The sequence below is a fragment of the Cuculus canorus genome, chromosome 21, assembly GCF_017976375.1.
Source record: "Cuculus canorus isolate bCucCan1 chromosome 21, bCucCan1.pri, whole genome shotgun sequence".
In the NCBI taxonomy this organism is placed as follows: Eukaryota; Metazoa; Chordata; class Aves; order Cuculiformes; family Cuculidae; genus Cuculus; species Cuculus canorus.
Genome location: NC_071421.1, coordinates 8344563 through 8369155, shown reverse-complemented (window position 1 = coordinate 8369155; position 24593 = coordinate 8344563). Strand labels below are relative to the sequence as shown.

Sequence of the window (24593 nt, the reverse complement as noted above, 5' to 3'; positions counted from 1 at the left end):
TGGCCTCAATAATCTCAAAGCTCTTTTCCAACCTAAACAGGTTTGTGATTCTGTGACTTTAACTGGAAGCCCTGTGAAGGCTGAGCAGCGCCTCTGCTCTTCGGGTTCCAATTCAGGAACTCCCCAGCGCTGCTGTTTCAAACCTGGCAGGTTTTTTAATCTCATATGAGCAAAAGATTAGCCCAACCAGCTTCGCAGCAAACGTCACCCTTCCTGCAAACTCCCTGAACAAGCTGCAAACTCCCTGAACAGAGTTGCAAACCCATTTACGAGGGAAACAAAAACGCCAGCCTTTAACTAGGAAGTGATGACAGCTGCTTAGTAATGTTCAATATTTATTAAAAATACTCTGGAGTGGTTTGTTCAATATTTAGTATCGCTTTATCTGTCTTCGGATCAGGACAGCACATGCTTTGATAACGAAAACCGCATTTGGTTTTCCCACTAGCTTTTCTGCTTCCAAAATTGCTGTTATTACAGAGCTGCTCAGTGATTCATGACAGATACACGTCCATCCCGCCACTCAAAACACACACGCTGGGCTATTTTTCCTATTCCTAACAGGGTAGAAAACAAGTTTGAGGGACAACTGTCCTAAAACCACTCATGGAGCTGCTGCTGCTGTGAAATTTCAACAAGCCCCACTGACTCTGTTCCCTCGACGTGAGCTGGGTGCTTTCAAAGACCCTGTTCCTGGACAGAAAACATTGCAGAGAAGTCTGTGGGACTTGAGCAAGGGAGGTTTTCATCTTGCTTACCTTAAAATCATTAATATGCAAGAACTCATCAATGATAGATTTGCATTTCCTCTCTATTTCCTCTTCTGATAGCGAAGGCTTTTCTTGTGCTGGAGCTAGGGGAGCTTCCGGCTTGGCTGGTAGAAAGATAAGAAAAAAAACATGTTTGGAAAAGGAAAATCACATTCTGGAAACAGCAGTCACTGGAGGAGGGTGTGTTCCTTGTCCCATAACTGGGCACGGGTTACTCCTTTCTTGGCTACATTCCCCAAATGTTTCTGTAAATCAACCTGCTCGGAGAAACTCAGTTGGCAGTGACACGGGATGCAGCACCTCGAACAACATCAAATAACTGAACTTTGAGCTGTTACCAGCAGGCTGCGAGTCTAAAACATGCAGACTGCAATGGGCAGCAACCCAAAGCAATCTGATCTCATCCCCAAAACCTCAGTGCCTCAAGGAAGTTCTTACTGAAGCCCCACAGCTCAGGATGAGCGTGTGCTGTGTGGTGGCAGTGGAGATGCACTCCTTGCTGTAGCAGTTCCTAGATGCCTCCCAGGGAAGGAGCAGAATCAAGGTTCTGTTCTCAGGGAATGTCGGTATTTTCTTGCTAACGGATCAGATCAAGCCACCAGGATTGAAAAGAGGGAGCTGTGGCACCACTGTGAGTGCTAATGCCTGTGCTGCGACCTGCTCACAATGAGGCCTGGCAACAACGCAGTGCTAAAAGGATACCATGCACGGTCTGTTCCAGACACAAATGACTGGGAAATGTTTGGACAACGCAGACACGACTTCCGTGGGCACTGAAGAAACATTTCTGCATAACTAACGCTGCTTTTGGAGACTTCTAACCCAGAAACCAGCAGCAATACCAACAGGATCTGAGCAGGCCAGCCAATGCCGTGGTGTTTTGCTGGCATCTCCAGCCTTTCAACTTGGATGAATCCTAACTCCAGCTGGAGGCCAGCCACAAGTGGGGTTCCTCAGGGCTCGGTACTGGGTCCAGCCCTGTTCAATGTCTTTATCGCTGACCTGGATGAAGGCATTGAGTGCACCCTCAGCAAGTTTGCAGATGACACTAAGCTGGGTGGAAGTGTGGATCTGCTGGAGGGTAGGGAGGCTCTGCAAAGGGATCGGAACAGGCTGGACTGCTGGGCCGAGACCAATGGGATGAGGTTCAACAAGGCCAAATGCCGGGTCCTGCACTTGGGGCACAACAACCCTATGCAGCGCTACAGACTGGGGGAAGAGTGGCTGGAGAGCTGCACGGAAGAGAAGGACCTGGGGGTAATGGTTGACAGCGACTGAACATGAGCCAGCAGTGTGCCCAGGTGGCCAAGAAGGCCAATGACATCTTGGCTTGGATCAGAAACGGTGTGACCAGCAGGTCCAGGGAGGTGATTCTCCCTCTGTACTCGGCACTGGTGAGACTCCACCTTGAGTACTGTGTTCAGTTCTGGGCCCCTCACCACAAGAAGGATGTTGAGGCTCTGGAGCGTGTCCAGAGAAGAGCAACGAAGCTGGTGAGGGGCTGGAGAACAAGTCTGACGAGGAGCGGCTGAGAGAGCTGGGGGTGTTTAGCCTGGAGAAGAGGAGGCTGAGGGGAGACCTTATTGCTCTCTACAACTGCCTGAAAGGAGGTTGTGGAGAGGAGGGAGCTGGGCTCTTCTCCCAAGTGACAGGGGACAGGACAAGGGGGAATGGTCTGAAGCTCCACCAGGGGAGGTTCAGGCTGGATATCAGAAAAAAATTCTTCACAGAAAGACTCATCAGGCACTGGAACAGCTGCCCAGGGAGGGGGTCGAGTCGCCTTCCCTGGAGGTGTTCAAGGAACGGGTTGATGAAGTGCTTAGGGACATGGTTTAAGGCAGTGTTGGGAATGGTTGGACTTGATGATCCAGTGGGTCCTTTCCAACCTGGTGATTCTATGATTCTAAGGAGGAGCTGGTGAGAGGAGGTGACTCCAAGGCCTGTGTGAACTGGTTGTGTTACAAACCGCTGGGAGGCAGATCACAGCTATCCTGCACGATGCTGTGTCACTGCGGGCAGAGCGCTCACCCTGTTGCACAAAAATCTGTCGCCTTTTTGGATGGATTGTTCCCTTATGCCTTTTCACACATCCAGCAAGATTCCTTGAGCACCGAAGAGCCGCTTACCAGATTCCTTGGCTTTGTTCCTCTCCGCCTCTGTGTTGTTCCTGTCCACTTCCATGCCACCCGTTAACTGCTTCACCGTCTCCAGCATCTCCCTGCGCTGCTCCTCCTGTGCCTGATTGTCGAGCAGCAGGTCTTTACTGCTGCTGCCCCGTAGGAAGGTGTTGGGACGGGAGAGGGAAGGCGGAAGAGGTTTGTCGTTCTTCTCCCTGCTCGTGCTCCCGCGACTGCGGAACAAAACCACAAACGCTTAAGGGTTACGGTATAAGTAAACCTGCTCGCAAGGGTGGTAACGTTAGACTGGAGAGCTTTACAGTAACTGCAGGGAAATCCACAACTCAGACCCAGCAGGATCGCTGTTCCGACCTTTTAAAGTTGAAGCTACACAGAACAGAATCAAAATTAATTCAAGTCTTAGAGATGCACACAAACAAATCCCCACAGAGTGGACAGGCAGAGGCAATGCTTCCTACAGAAAACAGGGAAAGGCAATAAAGTCCTTACTGCACCCACCTTACCTGTTGGACAGTGATATTCATAACGTAAAGGCACTGCCTGACTGTCAAATGGTGTGAACAGGGTATTGTTTTACCCATTTATTGAAAATTAGTTCCAGAACAGTGAGGGCTACCAGCAACAGGTGACAAGGATCTGTCCTAATTACTGTATTAACGAGTAAGATGGGTATCTCCCCCTCTACTCTGCTCTTGTGGGACCCCACCTGGAGTCCTGTGGCCAGTTCTGGAAGCCCCAACATAAGAAAGAGATGGAACCATTGGAATGGGTTCAGAGGAGGCCACGGAGATGATTCGAGCGCTGGAGCACCTCTGCTATGAGGACAGGCTGAGAGAGTTGGGGTTGTTCAGCCTTCCCAACACCTGAAGGGGCTCCAGGAAAGCTGAGGAGGGGCTCTGGATCAGGGAGTGCAGGGATAGGACAAGGAGGAACGATTTTCAGCTGAAAGAGGGGAGATTGAGATGAGCTTTCAGGGAGAAATGTTTTGCTGTGAGGGTGGGGAGGCCCTGGCCCAGGTTGCCCAGAGCAGTGGTGGCTGCCCCATCCCTGGAGGGGTTCCAGGCCAGGTTGGATGGGGCTTGGAGCCCCTGATCCAGTGGGAGGTGTCCCTGTCCATGGCAAGGGGTGGGACTGGATGGGCTTTGAAATCCCTTCCAACCCAAACTGTTCCATGATTCGATGATACCAAAATGGAATAATCTCCACATAAACTGGGGTTTTAGGTGTAATAGGAGGGACAAACCCAATTTGAATTTCTGGAAGGCTTCAGCCATGGTTTTCTGGTAAATAAGCCTACTGACTCAGTGAATCCACGGCTGCTGAACCCAACCTGCACACCTATTTATTAGAACATTTTATCTGAAGCGTTTTCAGCCTGTTATAAACACATCCTTCAGATAAAGGGTGACTGAAAAGCAGAGATGAAAACAGTCACCGCAATGGCTTTAAAAATTAACACCACCCATCTCTCCTATGTTGTTATAAAAGATGCATGTGTTTTAAGTTATCTCGAAGACCACTGGCTGTGGGAAAGGACCCAACCATTCCTGGAAATTCCCTTAAATTCCCTTCCTTCTGTGTGCTGGGAATGAGAGCAGCCAGCGACAAGCACAGGTGTACAGACAAACCAAGCGGAGCTTACCTAGTTAAGGCCCTGCGAGAGTCTAATTCTGAGGATGTGGATGAGGCAGATACAGATGAGACTGGAGGCTGCAGTGCAGAAAATCGGTTCAAACTAGTGGCACTTGGTCGTAAGGAGTCTGGGAGATCGGAAAGAAAACACAGAGAAGAGGGATAACGCAGTCAGAAAGTCATTTCAGCCACAACTGCTTTTGGAGCGTTGGGAAAAGAATGGAAGGGTAAGGGCTGGTCCTGCCTCACTGCAACCCTGCTCACCAGACAGTTGCACACCCAGAGGAGCCATCCCACCCAAACTGGCACTCATCAAAGATGGTTGGCATCAACGCCGAGAGTGAGGACCAGTCCTGACTTACCCATCTCGCTTGCCTTTGCTCCACCACTGCTGCCCTTTCCCCAACTGCCCAACTGGGCTTTAGGCACAAGCTGAATCTTCTCATCTATCGTGGGCTGTAAAAATACATCAAGACACACCACCATGAGGGGAAATCAAAGGTCTTAATCACAAATGCAGTATTTTTTGGTAACAATCCTCTCCTGTGAATACAAAATGCACTTTAACCCAGTTTTGGAAGAGGGAGCCAGACACAGAGGCTGTGTCACGAACAACCTCTTCCAAAGCATCAGTGAAACGCATTCACAATGACCAGGAATTCCTTTTTACTGGGAATGATGAAGCTCAGTGAAGAGGAAAAAGCACAGTATATCAGTACATGAAAGATGTCCAGTGGGTTTGCGATGAATAAATGGCCCTGCTGTCGGCTCCACCTACCAGACCTGGCTTTGAGGGAATCTGCACGGTAACAAACAGAACCCAAAGGGCAAAGAACGACAGTCAAGGGAGAACTTGGAGGGAAAAAGTGTCTGACAAGAGAGGAACGTTGATGTTACAGTGCTCAACAGGAGAATGTATCAACAAGGAGGTTGTGACCCTGCAGGTTTCTCTGTGTGACCTCCTTTCTCCCTTCAACAACGCAGCTGCTGTGGAGCCAACTCTGCGTGCGCCACACTTGTACTCCATGGAGCAGAAGGCCTTTTCCCAGGTGAGCTGGAAGGCCAGACCAAAGCAAGCTGAGTCCCTCCTGCTCATTAAGTTTTGGAGCCTGTTTTCTGACTTTCACAAGGAACAAACCAAGTCTGATCTGCAGAAGGGCTACAGTCTGTCCAGGTTCTGCTTCACAGCCTTGAGCAGCCACGCATGGAGAGTCAAATGCAAGGAGAGTGACATTAACTGGGACTAGGGAAAGTCTAGGAAGCTCCCTGATTTATGTGAAAGATGGAGCTTTCCTTGCCAAAAAATCCCAAAGCTCTTCTGAAGATCATTAAAAAAACTTCCAAGGTTGTCTAACTCGCAGCCTGAAATAAACGTCCCCAAATCACCACTTTAATGGTAAAATAATAATAAGAAGATGCAAATCTGAAGGATGGGCAAGAGAATTTTAACATGTACTGAGGGATGCAGCCGCACTGGACCAAAGTCCAGGAACACTGTAAATGCAGACACAGCATTTCCTGTACTGCTTGAACCTTACAAGCCTGGAGTGCTGCTATCTGTGATATGTCAGGAAGGTTTTCTTCTCAAACTGAACTTGGCCTCCTCATTCTACTAAGAAGCAGCGTCAGAACAGGGTTTTGAGACCTGGGGCAGTGAGGGATTTCTCTCAGAGAGGAGTTTGTGGTGCCTCCTGAACAGCCACGCGATGTGCTGCACCATTGCTGATGATGCCCCAACCCAAATTCCCCTTCCATCATTTAATAAAATACAGATTTTCCAACTTGGAGAACTCCAAGGGACATTATGAACCTGAGATGAAGGTTACGCCCACTCCTTTCCCTTAGAACAACCGAACAGGGAACATTCAGAAGACAACAGTCTTCCTTTGTGCTTTATTTACACACAGCACTAACACCGGAGATTTTAAATGTCCCAACCCCCAAGTTTTGATCTGCAGACACCATGATGGTTGTTCCTTGACAGATACAATAAGACAAGATCTCATTTTTTGTTGCTCTGAAGGAGTCTCACCCTGGCATTTACCTTGGTGATTTTAAGGAACTTGGTGGGGTCCAGCACTCTGCTGTTCTTTGCCCCCTGCACAGTGTTCCAACCGCCTTCGTCGACTCGCTGGACACCTGCAGGACGACAAACACAACCACCCTTAGCTCATCCCTGTTGCTCCAGTGGGGCCCTAGGAGAACGCAGGCCATCATCTCTGAGTTCAGCACGAGGAGGAAAAGAAGACGGTGCATTTCTGCTGAGCCTCAGCACAATTTTGTGCAGAAATCATGTTTTTCAGAGTGCTTCTTCAGACTATGATGGCATAACCACCTTCCCTGATTCTACTGTTATAAAATAGCCTGGATATAAAAGATCTTGGTACTTCCAAGGGCTGGGTTTGGTAGTCATTCTCCCTGGTTACGTTTCCCAGTGTGTGTTATCGCGACCTGGACACGGCTGCACAACCTGTGCACTGAAAAGCTCAGGGAAGGAGCAGATGATGGTGCCTTCGCTAACTGAAAGCCACCCTTGTGGCACAGATTGCGCAGGGCTGGGCTGGACACAGACAGGCAGCCCCAGGTTCCTCATCTCGTGATGTCAGCTTTAGGATAAGTAAAACAGAGTCTACATGTGTTTTCTCCATGCCCTGTTTCCACAGCACCGTCATTTGACAGTCCTTACTAAAAGATCCCCACGGTGACTCTCTCCTTGCCCTGCTCTGTCCCAGTCGCTCCAAATCCATCTTCAGGAGGTGACAACCTCAAGCGCTGGGAGCAGTTCAAGTTACTGCCAAGACACTTTCTCCCACCGAATCAACACCTCCCTACTTTGAAATGTAAGGACAACGTGGTTACTCTGGAAATTAGACGCTGCTGTAAGCAGGACTGGATGGCAAAGGAGACTCTTACGTAGTAGCTTGTTCAAATAGGTTTCTGGCAGCCCATCACAAAATCAGTTTGCATGAATGCAAAACTCAAGCACTATTGGCCTGTGATCATTTATTTTTATCCGAGGGATCTGCCTCCAGAAAATCCACACAGCCAATCCAGGGCAATACTCTTCCTTCTCCAGCCTCAGCCAAAACCAGGCTCCAACTGACACTGCTCACTACAACTAGGAAAAAAGAGGTTTTTTTCCTTTACTGTGGGATTCCCTCTATTGCCATTGCATGGGAAATGAGTGAAACGATCAGCCAGCTTGGCTTTTACTTTACCCGGTCTCCTCTTCTCTTTGGTCATGAGTTGTTGCACCTTCCTCTGTTCTTCCTGCTCCTCAATCTTGGCTTCTTTATGAATCTGCTCGATGGTCTTCGGGCCCTGGTCTGCTCTCCGTGACACCCAATTGCACTAGGAGAGAAGGAAACACATGCTCAGGGATACCTTCAGGGGAGCATCACGCATGGGGGATCCTGAACACTGCGAACGGGGCCCCATCCTCCCACCCCTGTATTGTTTTAGAGCGGGAGCTGCTCCATGAAGGACTGGGGAAAACTCTGTGGAGCTGGTTTCTCCACGTGGACCTGGTTATCCCAGCACCACAGGTCACAGCTACAAACTCCGGTATGCGGACTGTGGTTATTTGTTTTAGGAGAGAACGGAGGCTGCAGTGAAGACTTGACTTTGGAGAAGCATGATTGAATTCAAGACATTTTAACTCCTAGCATCCTGCACATTCCCAGTGTTTCACTCTTCCAAGGTTGAGGGGAAAGAGTCAGACAAAAGGGAGGCTGCTGTCACTCTCGATCCGTTTCTTACTGACCCTGCTCACTGGAGCCCTTCCTCCGGGCTTGGGGGGAAAAATATGAAACTCTAAATATAAAGAAGCGAAAAGTGATGGCATTTATCTGGAATGGAGCTTCACCACTCCAGGGATCGTGATGGCTGAGACAGGAATCCCACAGAGAGAGGTGGAGCTGTCTCTCCACAAAATATTTCCACCACTTGATGTGCCTGTTGAACCATACCCTGTACAGATCCATCCATGCCAGAATAACCAGACTGGCTCTTCATCTCACTACAGCCTCATTACAACCTTCAGGGTAGTTATGTTTGTGCACCCTGCAGCCAACACAGGGACTTTGGCCTCTGCAAAACCCCGATCCAGCTTCAAAAGAGGTATGTGAGGTACAAGTAAACCTGCTCAGGACTTTGGTCAAGTGCTGTCCTGTGGCTGAAGCCCTGCTGCTACCGGCACCGACATGGGTACGACTACAGGTGCTGGGGAAGGTCTGTCAGCCCGCGGTCACATCTTCAACCGCTCAGGGCAGAGACCCCCTTTGCTGCACGAGTCTCCAGCTTTAACGCCTTGGCTGTGTTCAAACCCAGTGCCTGATGACATCATGGGCAGGTCCCCGTCCACATGATGTGTGCACTTGTCTCCACCGAGTTATCTTCTACCTGTAATTTCAGCAGCTTAGTGCGGACCCACCATCATCACCCTCCAATGGATCACAGATCCCATTTGCCTTTGTCTGCACAACAAGGCCAGGTTGGATGGAGCTTTGAACACCCTGACCCGGTGGGAGGTGTCCCTGCCCATGGCAGGAGGTGGAATTGGATGGACTTTTAAGGTCCCTTCCAAGGCAAACTGTTCCATGATTGTATGAAAATAGCCAGCAGATGCCTGGTTGTGCCAGAAATACCGGCTAATGGAGGAGCATCTTCCAATGGAATCCATGCTGCTGTGAAGAAGCCCTCACAGTTCTTAGAGCCACACTAACCAACGCCCTCACTTGTAGGGTACCCAGCTCGGAGCACTCTGGTCCATCGGCACCAGTTACACCCAGAGCGTGTGGAAACGAAGGCAGCAAAGCAGTGTGACTGACGTACAAAAGCACTGAGGATGCTGTGGGGAAAACCACCAAAACCTCTCCTGTGGGAAAAGCTCAGGCATCAAGAGCCAGTGTGGGAACATGCCTGATAGTACGCAGAATCAAAACTCTCTTTCTTGAGAACTCTTCCAGCCTGGACATGAAAGGGTCTTTTACTTACTTGAGTTGGTACCTACCAGCCTTAGGTCTATTACGTCCTGGAGCATGAATCGAATCCTTGAAGATGTTTTCCTCTCTTTCACAATCTTCTCCATCTGATTAAAATACTGGTCCATGCGAGGCTACATAAGAGAAACATCACCATCATCTGTGTGTTCTGCATTAGCATTTCAGCTCAGTTTGCACCAAGACATGAAATGGCCTTATTAAGAGCAGCCTCCGTTAGATCTGAATTTGATTTGCCAGGCTCTAAAAAGCCTTTCCCTCAAAAATGCAGGCTCTGGCTGTTTTAAATAAAAAGCTTCAGGGCAGTTTTATAAAATGTTTCCCACTCCCTCCACTAAAACCTGGCAAAAACCTTAAAAAAACAAGAAAAACCCTATGAAAATTTGGTTCCAGCCTTGCCTTGGAAAGTTTCAGTTCTCAGCAAATGTTTCCAAAGTCAGGAATGACGGGGAAAATATTTGAAGTGGATTTAGTCCAGAAGCTTTAATCACAGCGATCACTAATGCTTTAGATTCAATAGACACGCGTAATAAAATATCTACCCCGTTAACAGAAAATAAACAACGGATTCTCCCTCAATCTTGATAGAAATAACAAATCCCAAGGATGGGGCAGGGCAGATTCTCCCAACAGATAGCACAGCATCTGGAAGCACTTCCCTGCCATGTGCAGGCTCCGTGCTACACGGTGCCAGGACTCGAGGCTGCAGTGCACCCAAATGTTGGCTTTTACAGTGTTTCCATGCTCACAAAGATGAAAACAGCATCCAGGACTCATCCAGCATGACCTCAGCTACTGCTTAAAGTCAGTTTTCTCCCCAAAGTACATGGAGAAATTTAATCCCTGCTTCCAACACGTTTAAACCTGCATCGATAACACACAAGCTGCTGCGGTAACAGCGTAGGGGATTCAGCCTGGGGGATTAGTGGGAAACCAGGCTGATTTGGTCAATGTTTCACAAAACCCTTTGGAAAGCTGTTTCCCCATAAGGATCAGGATTGATCTGCAGTGATCCCTGCAATCCAGTGCACTGTAAGGGAACTCCCTTCCCCAAGCAGCTGAAAACAATCAGCTCAGCTTGTCTCCAGAGCTGAGACTGACTGATTTCTGGCAGAACCCTTGAATGCTTTCTCATCCCCAGCCTGGCCTTCACGAAGGAGAAGCAGATTGGCCATGCCAAGAGAGGCTCATCGAGTGCGTAATGTTCTGTGCTGCAGAGGCAATGGGTGGAAAACTGGGAGGAGGATGCTGGAGCGCTGTAGTTGCAAAACAACTGCTTCATTCCAGCAGAGCTGGAGATGATGAAGACACAATAAATGCATCCACCAAGGGTCAGGTGGGGGTTTATGCCAGTCGATGCGAGAGGGGTTAAGATTCAACCCAAAAAGTGGATGATTTTGTAGGTAAAGTGGCAACGAAACAACTCTGAAGCTTAATGTTTTGGAAATGACAAAGCAGGAGGTGCATTCTGGTTGGAAAAAGTATGTATTTAGTGTTTCTAGGCTGTGTTTGGATGAAATGGTTGGAAACAACAAACAATTGGAGAACAGCATTGAAAACAACATGGAAACTATTAGAAAGGGGCAAAACAGAAGGAGCAAGGCCAGGTTGTGATGAAACAGTCACAGAAGAGCAGATGATTTCCTTATGCCATACAGAAATTCCGGAAGAAAAAATTACTCTTCATATAAAACCAGCCCACGCCCATTTTTCAAGTCCTGCCCAGAGATTCTCATCGCTCCCTCCCAGTCCTGCCCTACCTTGGCTTTCTCAAAGTCCAAGTCTTTGCCAATGGTTGTCAGCAGGCGGCAAAGGCACTCGAGGGACTCCTCATCGTGGTTTTTCAGCAGCTTTACCACGCAGTCATGCATGATAGCCTCTGTCAGCATTTTCAGTTTGAAAAGCTCACCAATGAATTTTATATTCCCAATAGATCTCCGTCGGGCTTTGTCCTTGGCCTCTTCCAGCTCGTCATGAAGCCGCGTCTTCTCCTCTGGCTGTAAAACAGAAGAACAGCTCTAAAAAACCACGTTCAGGGAGCACAGAACACTTCAAAAGATCCAGTTTTTGTTGCTGTTGTCCCTGTTTGCTCTTTTTCTCCTAAAAAACAAAGAGAGGTTGGTATAAACCTGCTAAGCAAGGCAAATATATTACACTCAGCCAGAGTGACAGAATGAAACTCTCAACTCCAACTGCCTTCTTCAAAAGAGAACATTTTCAGAGGGAACTTGGCAAATTTATGGGCAAAAGCTCCACTTACGGTGGTAGCAGCTTCAAGTTCTTTCTGTTTCTTTTCAAAGACATCGTCGTCAGCCTTGTCCTTTTCAAATTCCTTCTGGCAGCGATTTAACAGCAGCTTGCGGAAATTCACTGTGCTCCCAGGTTTGTCTGCCATGGGCACTTTCAGCTGTAGAAGGAAGAAAACCATCAGCAGAAATAGGGCTGAACTCAACACGCGGGCGAGAGCTCCTATGAGCCACTCGTGACATTTTCTTGTGCACTTCAGATTCAGCCACGCCAGCCTGCGAGGCTACGGCAGTTAAGCGTTGTGTTATGATTTCCAGCAGAGTTTTACATTTCATATGTAAAGTCGCACTCAGAACTTGGCTGACACTACCTCCGTTGGGAGATAGATTGCATTTCCATTCACAGGATCCCTTAAAAAGACACACCGCTTAAAAACCCTCTCGTTATGTGCTGAAGACTCCGGAGCCATGCTCCTTCACTGCATGTCATGAAGTGTTGGGGAGGTGGAGTTATTTTGTCCCAAATTCACTATCTGAAAACGAGCCTGGTGCAGCTCCTTGGGCTCCCCTTTGGAATGAGAAAAAAATTTGACTACCCAAACATGACCCATTGCTTCTTTCCAATATGACCCATTGTTAGACCAAGTCCAGAGGCCACGGAGATAATCTGTGGTCTGGAGAACCTCCCATACAAGGACAGGCTGAGAGAGTTGGGGTTGTTCAGCCTGGAGAAGAGAAGGCTCCAGGGAGACCTGTGAGCAGCTTCCAGTACTGAAAGGGGCTTCAGGAAAGCTGGGGAGGGGCTCTGGATTGGGGAGGGCAGGGAGAGGATGAGGGGAATGGTTTTCCACTGAAAGTAAGGAGACCGAGATGAGATCTTAGGGAGAAAAGCTTTCCTATGTGGGTGGGGAGGCCCTGGCCCAGGTTGCCCAGAGCAGTGGTGGCTGCCCCATCCCTGGAGGGGTTCCAGGCCAGGTTGGATAGGGCTGGAGCCCCTGATCCAGTGGGAGGTGTTCCATGGCAGGGGGTGGAACTGGACAGCCTTTGAGATCCCTTCCAATCCATTCCATGAATCTTGTGAGCAGGCAAAGCAAAGTGTCTTCAGCTCCAACCAACACATCGCTCCAGGCAAAGCCCTCTGCCTGCAGACACGGCCAACGAATGTTGAAGAAATCCATCTTGTAAATTATTTTTACTTACATTCAGAAACTAACATTTAACTCTGCTCTTGCCACTTCTATAACCCTGCCAATCACTTCATAGGGTTAATGTGCAGAACATCCACCTGTGCAGAAGAATTTCCTGTTTGACTTCGGCAGTTCTTACCGTTACAAGACACCTGCACATGTTAGCATACGCCACTGAGAAGCTTGGCTCATCGATAGCCTTCTCGAAGACCAGGTCGATGACTCCTTTCAGCCTCTCTTCTGTATCTACCGTCAGGTCTGTCACTTGCTTCATCAGCTGATTGAACATCTGGGGTGTCAGCTTGTTCAAGATGCTTCGTACCTTACGGAACAGCTCCTAAACAACAAGAAAACTCTAAGTTAAGCACAAATTGAGCAGGTGGCTTTCAAGAATGAGCTGGGATGCATCTTCAGGATGAACAGAGATGATGTCCTGTAGGAACAGTTGAGTTATACACAGATACGCGTGGGAACAATCCAGCTCCAGTTCCAACTCAGCTCCCGGCTACCAAAGGCCAAAGCTGTTGGTAGGATTCTTGGTAATGCCCAAGTGCAACAGAAGCACAAAGCACTGGCTGTCACACAGCTGAAACTTGTTTCTTGATATCAATTTAGCCATGAGATACAAATTAGCAGGGAGTGGCTGCCTTCTCCTTCAACTAGAGGTGCTCAACTTCTCCTCTAATTACTTTAGGGCACTATTTTTCCTATCCAGAATGATAATTAGGTCAACAACACTGGCCCCAAGAACAGAACAGAATTCCAGTATCCTTCAAAACTATCCCAACTTACCCTACAAATTACAAGTTTGAGCACCAGGTAAACACCTTTGCCCAGAGCAGATGCCCCACAGAAAGAGGAGGGGGAGACAGACACAGAGAAAGCTTCAGAGGTGGCATTGTTGGGCTGGGCAGGACAAACTGACAGAGGAACCTCAGTCTTGCTGAGGTTGAGGGAAGAAACATGGTCTAAAAGGGGATGAAAAGCAAGTTCTGTGCTGGAGGCTTGAGGTTGTTTGCTTTAGAACGGAGACAGAAATATTCTAGTGAAACAGCAATAGAAACCCAGTCCCAGAAGAGAGGTAGTAGGTTGTCTGGTGTTCCCGATTTAGACTTGTTTCATATACAGCCCTGCCATTTAAACTCCAGGCCAAGAATAAACACTTGAAAAAAATCATCAAGGTAGGAGAAAGCTGCGATTCCAACTGGAATTCATTGCCCTTTTTTACTATCTTACACAATAGCAAAGGCAAACTGCCACCCTCCTCCTCCTCCAGAGCACTGTACTTGGAGCGCCTGCTAACAGAGCCCCTGATCCATTGGGAGGTGTCCCTGCCCATGGCAAGGGGTTGGAACTGGATGGGCTTTGAGGTCCCTTACAACCAAACCATTCCATGATGCTACAATTCCAATGCTCTCACCTGGGTTTTGACATTTTCTGGGTCCTCAGTTTGGTTTTCTCTTTTCAGGCTCGGCTTCCAGGCATTCTCCGCCTTCTTCAGGTGGACATCCTCCTTCACACACACAGTGATGATCTTCCTGGGCTCTCTCCTCTGGCCTGGCTGAGATCTCCTCGGTCCAACATTCAACAACTAGGACAAAAACATTCCTTATTATATCCCCTTTTAAATCTGCATCTCAATAAAACACTCCAAGGCACACGCCAACACCCGCTGACAGCAATGTCAACAATCAGCAGCTCATCCCAGGGCTTCAAGGACTCCCTCCAACCCAACACAACAGTCCGGGTTGGTCAGAGGGAACATGAAGGCATCAAACACATTTCTCTCAGGCAGCTTTTCCTAAAACAGATAGAGGAAGATCCCTGCCTACACACATCAGCGATGCTCTGGATGCTAAGCACTGCAGAATTGATCCCAGCTGACCAAAATGGCCTCTTGAAAGCCAGAAACAGCGTCACTGAGACACGATAGCAAAGGCGGATTTAGGGATTCTACCAGTCCTTACAGGTATATTCCAAACACATCATCCCAAGCAACTAGATAAACTAGCAGCTCTGCCAAAAATGTTGAGTTCTGCTGAGGATTGCTTCAAACAGAGCTCTTTGACACGTTGAGAGAGTTGGGGTTGTTCAGCCTGGAGAAGAAAAGGCTCCAGGGAAACCTCTGAGCAGCTTCCAGGGCTGAAAGTGGCTCCAGGAAAGCTGGGGAGGGGCTCTGGATCAGGGAGGGCAGGGAGAGGATGAGGGGAATGGTTTTCAGCTGAAAGTAGGGAGACCGAGATAAGATCTTAGGGAGAAAAGCTTTCCTGTGAGGGTGGGGAGGCCCTGGCCCAGGTTGCCCAGAGCAGTGGTGGCTGCCCCATCCCTGGAGGGGTTCAGGGCCAGGTTGGATGGAGCTTGGAGCCCCTAAGCCAGTGGGAGGTGTCTCTGCCCATGGCAGGGGGTGGAACTGGATGGACTTTCAGGTCCCTTTCAACCCAAACCATTCCTTGGTTCTATGATTTTGAGACAGGAATTACAGAAAACACAAGGAATGAAGAATCACCGCTGCTCCTGCGTTTTAGAGATACAGATCCTAACAGACACGGGTAAAACTTTTTCTGGCTTCACAGAAGAAACAGAAACACGGAACTTTGTTTGAAACAACGTTTCTCTGCAATCCTGTACAACATAATGTTCTTCTGGGTCAAATCAGATGTGAAAATTGCCAAACCCAGAGAGTTTTCCATCAATTGTACAAGTGGTGGTGCAGAAGACACCCCCAAACTCCATCTTCATCACCTGGGACCTTCTGATTAAGGACTAAAGTTCTCAAACGCTGTTGATAGGTTATTCTTCCCCCATGCTATTTCACATTCCTGAACTAATTTATTAGAAATATCCAACCTCAACATAAAAGTCAGTGCAGCAACAAAACTCCATCACCCAACCCTGTTACTTTCCACAGAAATAATTATTCCAGATATTAAGCAACCTCCATGTGAAGGATCAGCCATTTAAAACATTTCTGTGTTCTACAAAGCGATTCAGGGAGCATCAGAGAGGCAAAACCATCTCAGTTACTAAAACAGCTTCACTGAATACAGGAGGAGAGGCTTTGTTGGTGCCTCTTGTGTCTGATATCAGCCCCAAACCCAGTTTTGCACTATCAAAACCCAAACTTCTCCTTAAGAGCAGGAGCTCGCATCTGTGATTGAAACCACTCGGTTCTGACGATGCAAACACGTGCCGCCGATGAACGCAAACAAACATAACCACTGCCACTCCTAGAGCTCTTGTTTGGGCTTCGTTATCTGATAACAGAATAAGATGTTGTCAAGAGACAATGACCTCACACCACACCATGGTCCATATTCAAGGCAGGACTGGAAGAGGGCTGAGTATGAGGACCTGTGCTCAGATCCCACTGGCACGTGTAGAACCAACCCATCCGACTCAAACTTTTTCTGGTACACATCACATTTTTAACACAACTACGTGAGTCGTTTGCTTCCGAGAATCAAGAGTGCAATGAGCCAGCAAGAACATGGAGTCTCGACAACGCTTTTGTGTGTTAGACACACTCCTAAAACGGTTGCCCATCCCTCCCTACGACGCCTCTCCACTCCCACCCAAAGCCCTTGATTCGCTCCAACTTTGCCGTGTCAAGACAGCCACCTCCTGGGAAGCTGCATAAACCCAGACTTTGCTGCCCAGGCTCCAACCATGCTGCAAACGTGCAGCCGTGGAAGGAAGAAACTTCCCTCCAGCTGAAAAACCAGACAATAACGCAACAAAAAACCATATGGTTTCAGCCACACATGCTAGACCTCATCACACACCTCCTGGCCCTCAGGAAGCCTGGGAACCAGAGCCAGACTGGCAGCGTGCCCTGAAAATCAAAACATTTGGGTTTGTTTCTCCCAGAACACGGGCAAAACTAGCGAGAGATAACCTGTGCCCGCCCCGTTTTCTCTTGCACAGAGGCAGCTCTGCTCTGAAGGACCTTCATCTGCAGCCGGGCTGTAATGCACGAGGACAGAGCCAGAGACACAGCGCTTCCTCAGGGATGGGTCCACACGGAGCGGAAGTGCTGGCTTTCGGAGCAAACGCAGCTCCCTGATGGAGGTGACACTTTCCCCTTGCAAAACTGATGGATGCAAAGACCACTCTTGCATCTCCTGAACGTACACACCATGGACTTCTCAACTCTGTCTGCCTTTGACACCAGACCGTTAAGTGCATTAAGACAGCAAGGCCTTAAGTTTTTAAGATTGTATTTTTTTAATATCCCTGAATTGACTCGGTTCAAACGGTTGGATTAGGTTTTAAAATCAGTGAACAGAAGCCTCCTTTGAATGTGTAATAAAATACTATATGGATCAAATGTCTAACAGAAGAAATCTGGGCTTTTTTCATTCCAAATCCACAGAGCAGCAAGTTAGCAAGGTGCCTGAGCTCAGGCCTGGCCTTCTTGTAACGCCGCCCCAGTAAATAACAATGGTTTTGTAAATAACAATGGTTCTGTAGCAGCAGCGCTTGCAGGGAGATTTGCCACCAAAGGCACAGAGAAGGGCTCACCAGATGTTACCACATTAATGTGAAGTACCTGATCCGGATGAAAAAGAGGAAAAAGGAAAGAAGAAAAGGAGAGCCTCCTGCAGAGGAGCCAACAAACATAGCAACACAGCACCGTCCGCGGCTCTTCCTCGTGGTCCAGTTCTGCTTTTGGGGCACAGTCAGGGTAACATTGTAAGAAACATGCAGAAACTAAAGAACCGCATCTCCCTTCACCACAGGCCTCAAAAGAAGAAGGTGGAATTGAGCTCGGATGGTTGGAGTGGCTCTGCCTTCCAGGGAAGCACAAGAATTGAGGTGATTCAAGTTTCCATCACCTCTCAGGAAGGATAAAAGCACACATCCCACCACGGTGCACAGCGATGGACTGGTCTTCTCCAACCCTATTTCTCTGCACTCATCTAACTTTTCATTTACATCAAAAAGCGTTATCAGCTGTGTTTGGTTCCCGTGTAATCGCACCCCTTGTGCTGTTCGACGCGACATTTGTTAGCTCTAAAAACAGTCATACAACATGTTTAAGCGAAAAAGAAGGAAATAAAGACAAAAGCCAAGGAAGCAAATCAAAAGACTCTCAGCGTGCCGGAAGCTGGTTAGCGCTGAGCTGCTCGGCGTTATCCCGGGGGCAAGGAGTAGGCAGGGGGGTCGAATGGTTGATGGGCATGGCCTGTGTACAGGTGGGATGAGCGGGTGGACAGACAGCGCACACGCAGGTTTTTTGCCATGCTTTACAAGAAGATAACGCCTGGTTTTGCTCAGGGCTGCAAACCCTTCTCAGCCTACAACCGCCACCGTTACAGGGCTCGTTAAATAACGTTACCTTCGTACCCTCCTCGAGAAAAACGCAAATGAAGGCTCCACTCTGTAAAGGCGCAAATGTAAGATGTATGTTATGTGCTGAATGCTCCAAATGAACGGGGTAAGCGGGACTTACCTTTTCTCCCCCTTTCCACAGGTCTGCAAAGTGCAGACCCCTCGCAGATCCCGCTCAGGCCAACGTCCCAGCATGCCCTCAGCTGGTGATGTCCCACCCACCACTGAAGACTGCCTAGAGGGGTACAATGCAAGTCTGGTTTCGTTTTGGTTTTTTTATTAAACACTGTTGCACCTTTTTGTAAAGTTTTCTGCTGGTCGTTCTTTATCAACAGTGGGCATTGGGGAAAAAAAGACAACTCTACAAAAAGGTGCAAAGACTTGAGGAGAGAGGGGGGGATTTGGCTTACCCCTATCGGCAGGTTCCTCAATGGTGGGTGAGGCGCGACCAAGAGAGGGCATGCTGGGGAACCGCACCGAGCCAGGGAAGGCAATCCAGGGTTGCTCTGCACTTTGCAGGCCTGTGGAAAGAGAAAGAGTGACAGGGACATTACCAAGATGTCAAGAGGCTCGGGACATTCAGCGCACGACTGGAGAGAAGGCACCGGAGTACAACCTGCAAGTCCTAGATCATCCTCCTGTACTCAGCACCGGTGAGACCGCACCTTGAATCCTGGGTTCAGTTTGAGCCCCTCACTCCATGAAGGACCTGGAGGGGCGCGTCCAGAGAAGGGAATGGAGCTGGGGAAGGGTCTGGAGAAGAGGAGTTGTGAGAGCGGCTGAGGGCCCTGGGGCTGTTTAGCCTGGAGAAGAGGAGGCTGAGGGGAGAGCTCATCGCTCTCTGCAGCTCCTGGAGAGGAGGCTGTGATGAGGTGGGTGCTGGGCTCTGCTCCTGAGGGACAAGTGATGGGATGAGAAGAAACTGCCTCAAGTTGCTCCAGAAGAGGTTCAGGTCAGATATTAGGAAATATTACATCACGAGAAGGGTTGTCAAGCACGGGAAGAGGTTGCCCAGAGAAGTGATGGAGTCACCATCCCTGGAGGGATCTAAAAGCCATGGAGATGTGGTGAGACATGGTTTAGTGGTGGAGCTGGCTGTGCTGGGTTTACGGCTGGACTCAACGATCTTAAAAGTCTTTTCCAACCTAAACCAGTCTGTGATTCTGTCTGTAAATATGGGAAACAATGTTGACCTCAAACAGCATCAAGGTTTCAGGACCAGATGGTGCTGCAAGAGAAACTGTGGCACCGAAGCTACTCCAGGACATGGACATACACCCCAGAACTGAGGCACCAGCCACAAGACCACTCACAAACCAGAAATATATCAACTCAAAGTTGCCAGGTTTGCCTCCGAGCCTCCTGGAAATGCGCATGCTTGGACGTCAACGTTATTCAGTGAACACTTCCGAAATCAGCAGTTTTGGAAGATAAATGATGGCTACGTCATTAGGTCTATCTGGTTGAATACACTGGAGGTATCCTAGTCAACAGATGAAAAAGCAATGATTGTGCCTAACAGAGGCAAACTTCATCCTCCAGCTGCGAGTGACCGGGTGGCACCGTGCACCCCAAGAAAAAGAGACGGCAAAGGCAAGAAGGAAGAGTTCTGAGAGAGATTTTAGAGTTTGGACAAAGTCAGAGAGAGGGAAAAGTGAAAAAAAAAAAAAGAAAAAGAAAAAGAAAGGAGAAAGTAAAAGAAAAGTGAAAGAAAAGCAAAGGAAAAGGCAGGAAAACAAGGAATGACGCAACCAAGGCAGCATGTGGAAGTATAAAGCAAGGACATTCACAGGCGCTGGGTATTCTTTTTGTTGTTATTAAAATCTATTTGCTCTGCCGACAAACAGACTCTGATGACGACGCACGCTGATGCCGGGTTGTTGTATGAGTGATGTGCGATTGCCAGGTCCTAAGTATGGAAATATTTCCACACCTCTCACACAGGAAATAGGGAAGGAGATCAAATCCATTGAAGACCAGTACATACCAGTTAAAACCATCCACAACGGTTCTCTAATTTGACTAAATTTTGACAGCCAAGAAAACATCACCCTTGCATTCATCCTGCCAAAACCAGAACCAGCAGAGTATCAGAAGCGGCCCAACAGCATGAGGATGGACTCCATCGGTGCCAAGGCCACATTTAAATGAGCAAGTTGGGGCACACTCACACTTCCAGGTACGTTTCTTCCACCAGAGGTTTGCCTCCCAAAATCAGCAAAGGCTGGCGTGAAGTCTGGTCCTCGAGGCAGGATCCGAGGGTCCAGCGTTCTCAGCGGCAGCTTCGGCTGGTTGACCTGCATCGTGGGGCAAAACAAACCAACCAGATCGGATCAGCGGGAGCTGGAGCCACCACCACAGCCCATGCAAGGCTACAGACAACCCCTGCTAAACCCCAACAGTCACGTTTAATATCCAAATCAACTCTTTTAACAAACTGTGCGAGTTTATGCATCCACACTAACACCAAACCCAAGCATTTAATTTAAAATGCATCTTCTGCAGGTGAGGGTTGAGGAAACACTGGAGGTCAGAAACATTCCAAGGCTGAACGTGACTCATGGAGGACAAAATTATAGTGACACGGACCCGTCTGCTGCACAATGGATGTGACAGTTTTGGTTCAGGATCACAAAACAGCCACTTTCCCTACAACATGTGTCTTGTGTTATCAAGACAGATGGCTGATGAGCAAAGAAAGCTCCAAAGCAGACGGATCTGGGAGAAGTAATCATGGAAAACCAGTGGGTGGATGAAATCGTTTTGAGAACAAAGCTGTGTTTTATAATTTGCCTGCCTATGAAATTCCAAGTGGGAATGTTTCTGCACACGAGGATCACCCATCTCCTGAGCTGCGCTTGAATCTTAAAAGCGAATCTGTGGTGGTTACATCAAAATGAATGAATTACACAGAGATGAGAGCAAGACCCTGGTGTCAGCACTTCAGAAAGAACAAGTATTTCAATACTTGCAGACGGACAACAGAGAAAATCTGGTCTGAGAGAGACCACAGAACTTCTGGAGCATCAAGGTTTTACACATCTTTTATTAGATCAGCTCATAAACAGTGACACAACTGTTTCAGATCAAAAAGTTTGCCCTAAAGCAGGCCTGTGCTGTCTAACCATGGAATCGAGCTCAGGAAAGACACGGCCTCGCCATTTGGTCTCGCTTTGCTCGTATCCTCACCTCTTCATGGTTATACAATTTCAAACCTTAATAACAACCCAGCATAACTCAATCCAGAGAGAGATCATTAACAATGCTTTGGTTTTTAAATAATCCATGCACGTTCGTAGGCCCCAATGCCTCCATTTGAAGAATTCTGTGATATCAGCTGAATATTTCCCCTTTCTCACAAAAGTCTGCACTGAAACAGTTAAGGGTTGGAGCACATGAGGACAGGCTGAGAAAGTTGGGGTTGTTCAGCATGGAGAAGAGAAGGCTGTGGGAAGACCTTAGAGCAGCTTCCAGTACTGAAAGGGGCTCCAGGAAAGCTGGGGAGGGGCTCTGGATCAGGGAGGGCAGAGGTAGGGTGATGGGGGATGGTTTCCAGCTGAAAGAGGGGAGATTGAGATGAGATCTTAGGGAGAAATGTTCTCCTGTGAGGGTGGGGAGGCCCTGGCCCAGGTTGCCCAGAGCAGTGGTGGCTGCCCCATCCCTGGAGGGGTTCCAGGCCAGGTTGGATGGGGCTTGGAGCCCCTGATCCAGTGGGAGGTGTCCCTGTCCATGCTGGGGGTGGAGCTGGATGTGCTCTGAGGTTCCTTCCAACCCAAAACATTCCATGATTCTATGATGATTCTAGGAGGGATCTTCTTTTATATTATAAAAAAGGCACGTACCTGTTTTATCGGCTCTCCTCTCACCTTGTCAAGAACCACATCGCTTATCGGGGGCAGCCCTTCCGGCCTCTGGATACAGGCAGGCATGAACTGGAAATCCAGTAAGAAATCCCGGTCGTACTGCTTCTTCCCATCTGGATCCAGGGGCTTCCACTGCTCTATAGGGAGAGAAGGTGCCTCAGATTCATAGATAACAAAACCCTCTCCTCTCTGAGATGTGTTTTCAGTAAATCCAAAGGGAAGAGATTGCTCCAGCTGCTTGGGAGACCTTAATTTAATGGTTTTTACTCAGGAAGGCAGTGAAGAGAGGAACACAGGTCACATTAAAGGAACATAAACAAGGGGGAGCCCAGAGCCAACCCCAGCAGCAACCACATACGGAACTCATCACTAATCCCAGTTTTTACCCAAGTCAACGTGTTTGAACTCCAGCTCTCCCTCTCTCACGTGATACAACAAAATGAGGCCAATTTCCAGTTTCTGGGTGAAAACGCAGAAGTGAAAGTGGCCGGATTTGTGTAAGACAGCACAATAAATGCAGGCCTGAAGAGAGGAGAGAACCGCACACAACAAGCGATCCTTTGAAAATGTGAAAACATTGAGTCTTAACCAACACCCGCTGGAACAAACAGTGAGAACTCAACAAACACACACAACCACAGGCCACGCTCCCAAAATCACGACTTGGCTCCCATCTTCCAGTGGGCATTCTGGGCAGGAGAACCACGGCGGAGAGGATTCAGCCTGATGTAAATAAAACCAGAAACCCACAGCCACTTCAGGGCAAGGCACACCAGCATCTGGTAGCCCAGAGACAGGGAGTTCTTTGCCGGCCGCACGGTTTGTTTGAAGTCAGATGAGTAAATACGGGTTTGCTCAGGAGCTGGGCTGACCGGCCCAGGCCCCCGGCTGGGCGGCAGGTTTTTATCTGAAGGAGAACATCTGTATGAGCTGACACCTTTGTAACCACCGATGCCAAGCGGCTGCTTGGCATTTACTCAGCCGTGCAGGTGTGCTGATAAGGTTTGCTATTGTTCCTCTCTTGCAGTCCTTGATCCTCAGCTTTGGGTGTCTGGGTTCTCACCACTCTCATCTCCGCAGAAGCCTCAAACAGGACCTTATTTCAATGATGGGGTTTAGAAAGTGGGAATGAAAATATACAAAAAGTAACCACAATTTTTAGCTTTTTGCGCTGTTATATTTTTACAGAGCTTCAGGATAAAGAGGTGCAGAAAAGAGTTGGACTGGCTAGCTGCAGCCCGGCCAGCCGCGCACCCGCTGGGCCACGCCACCCTCCCTTTATTGTGGAACAAGAAATAGTTTATGCGTACAGTTTCCTTCTTCAAGAAGGATCTTAACAAGCTGTTTTAACGTGAACAGCAGCTGGGCAGCATCACAAGCAGGCTTCCTGCATCCCAGCACGGGGAAATAATGGGATGGAACACCCAGTTCCTCCCACGGTCAGCCAAAATCCCCCTTTTTAGCAAAAGCCAAACTGAAATGGGGGATTATTGCACTGAGCGGCCAGGTTTGCTGTGCCGCAGACAAATGTGATGTGCATTGCTTTCCAACAGATCAATCCAGCTGAACAAAAGGATGTCCAGATCCAACCAGGATCATTCCGAGTCCATTGAGTGTTTCAGAGAGGCAGCTGATGAATTGTGGATTAACTTCAAGATGTGCTTAACTAATGAACTGGTAAACTATCCCAGGTGTGTGGTAAACCACTTCTACGGTCTCTCCTAGTGATCCGATAGCACTAGATTAATCAAAGAAAAGCAATTTGGGTCTTTATAAGAACAAAGCGGCACAGAAATCACAGCTGTAGTGTCATCACTTAACGGTGGCGCTCCTCGTCCAACCCCTTGATCACCAGGCTCTCAAGGTCCTTCCTTAACTTGTTTTATACTCTTTAATTTCTGGGCTCCCAAGAAAATTAGTTTCTTGAAAGGAGCTTCACATGAGTAAGAAATGGCTTAAAAACTGGTTGCAACTGAGAAGTCAGTCTCAAGGTCTCTCTTAATGAAGTGAATTAATAAAGGCTTGGGTCTACAAATTAATTAACTTAATAAATAACAAACACCCCTTAGGCAGACTCTACCCAGTGCTACCAGCAATGAAAGGACAGTGTCCTGTAAACCTTTGAGTTATTTTGCTGGCAGAACTCACGGTTAAGTGAGTTAAGTGATGGAAACCCCCATACTGTGTCTTTTCCTTTCCTTACTCTTCTAGAAACCCACAGATCTACTGCTTAGCCGGGAAATTACATCTCTATAAACACACTCACTCATAGCTCATACCCAGTTGGAACTTCCAAATCTCTCATTTAGAAAATATGCCTACTTAGAAGAATTTCTTGGATTGTTCTCCACTGTCGATCACACAGGAACCAATTCACCACCATTTCCACTGTGCTGCAGCCAACATCCACATATGCAACAAATTCA

The 24593-nt window shown here is 48.2% G+C and overlaps 1 protein-coding gene across 16 annotated transcripts in view; it reads right to left on the bottom strand.

The window, feature by feature from the left end:
• The window catches only part of EIF4G3 (eukaryotic translation initiation factor 4 gamma 3), a 155229-nt gene that overhangs the window by 12940 nt on the left and 117696 nt on the right, over nucleotides 1-24593 (bottom strand). For 11 of the 16 annotated variants that reach the window (XM_054085935.1, XM_054085936.1, XM_054085937.1 and 8 more), the window contains 14 exons: nucleotides 22147-22304; nucleotides 20476-20601; nucleotides 18715-18825; nucleotides 14394-14564; nucleotides 13113-13310; nucleotides 11801-11947; nucleotides 11301-11537; nucleotides 9552-9656; nucleotides 7759-7891; nucleotides 6585-6679; nucleotides 4903-4996; nucleotides 4551-4668; nucleotides 2897-3120; nucleotides 759-874 (listed from right to left, as the gene is read on the bottom strand). In XM_054085935.1, the coding sequence (XP_053941910.1) occupies nucleotides 759-874; nucleotides 2897-3120; nucleotides 4551-4668; nucleotides 4903-4996; nucleotides 6585-6679; nucleotides 7759-7891; nucleotides 9552-9656; nucleotides 11301-11537; nucleotides 11801-11947; nucleotides 13113-13310; nucleotides 14394-14564; nucleotides 18715-18825; nucleotides 20476-20601; nucleotides 22147-22304 (2033 nt within the window). Of the gene's footprint in view, nucleotides 1-758; nucleotides 875-2896; nucleotides 3121-4550; nucleotides 4669-4902; nucleotides 4997-6584; nucleotides 6680-7758; nucleotides 7892-9551; nucleotides 9657-11300; nucleotides 11538-11800; nucleotides 11948-13112; nucleotides 13311-14393; nucleotides 14565-18425; nucleotides 18540-18714; nucleotides 18826-20475; nucleotides 20602-22146; nucleotides 22305-24593 lie in introns of those variants that run through there. The other 5 variants (XM_054085940.1, XM_054085948.1, XM_054085949.1 and 2 more) reach the window with 2 other exon arrangements.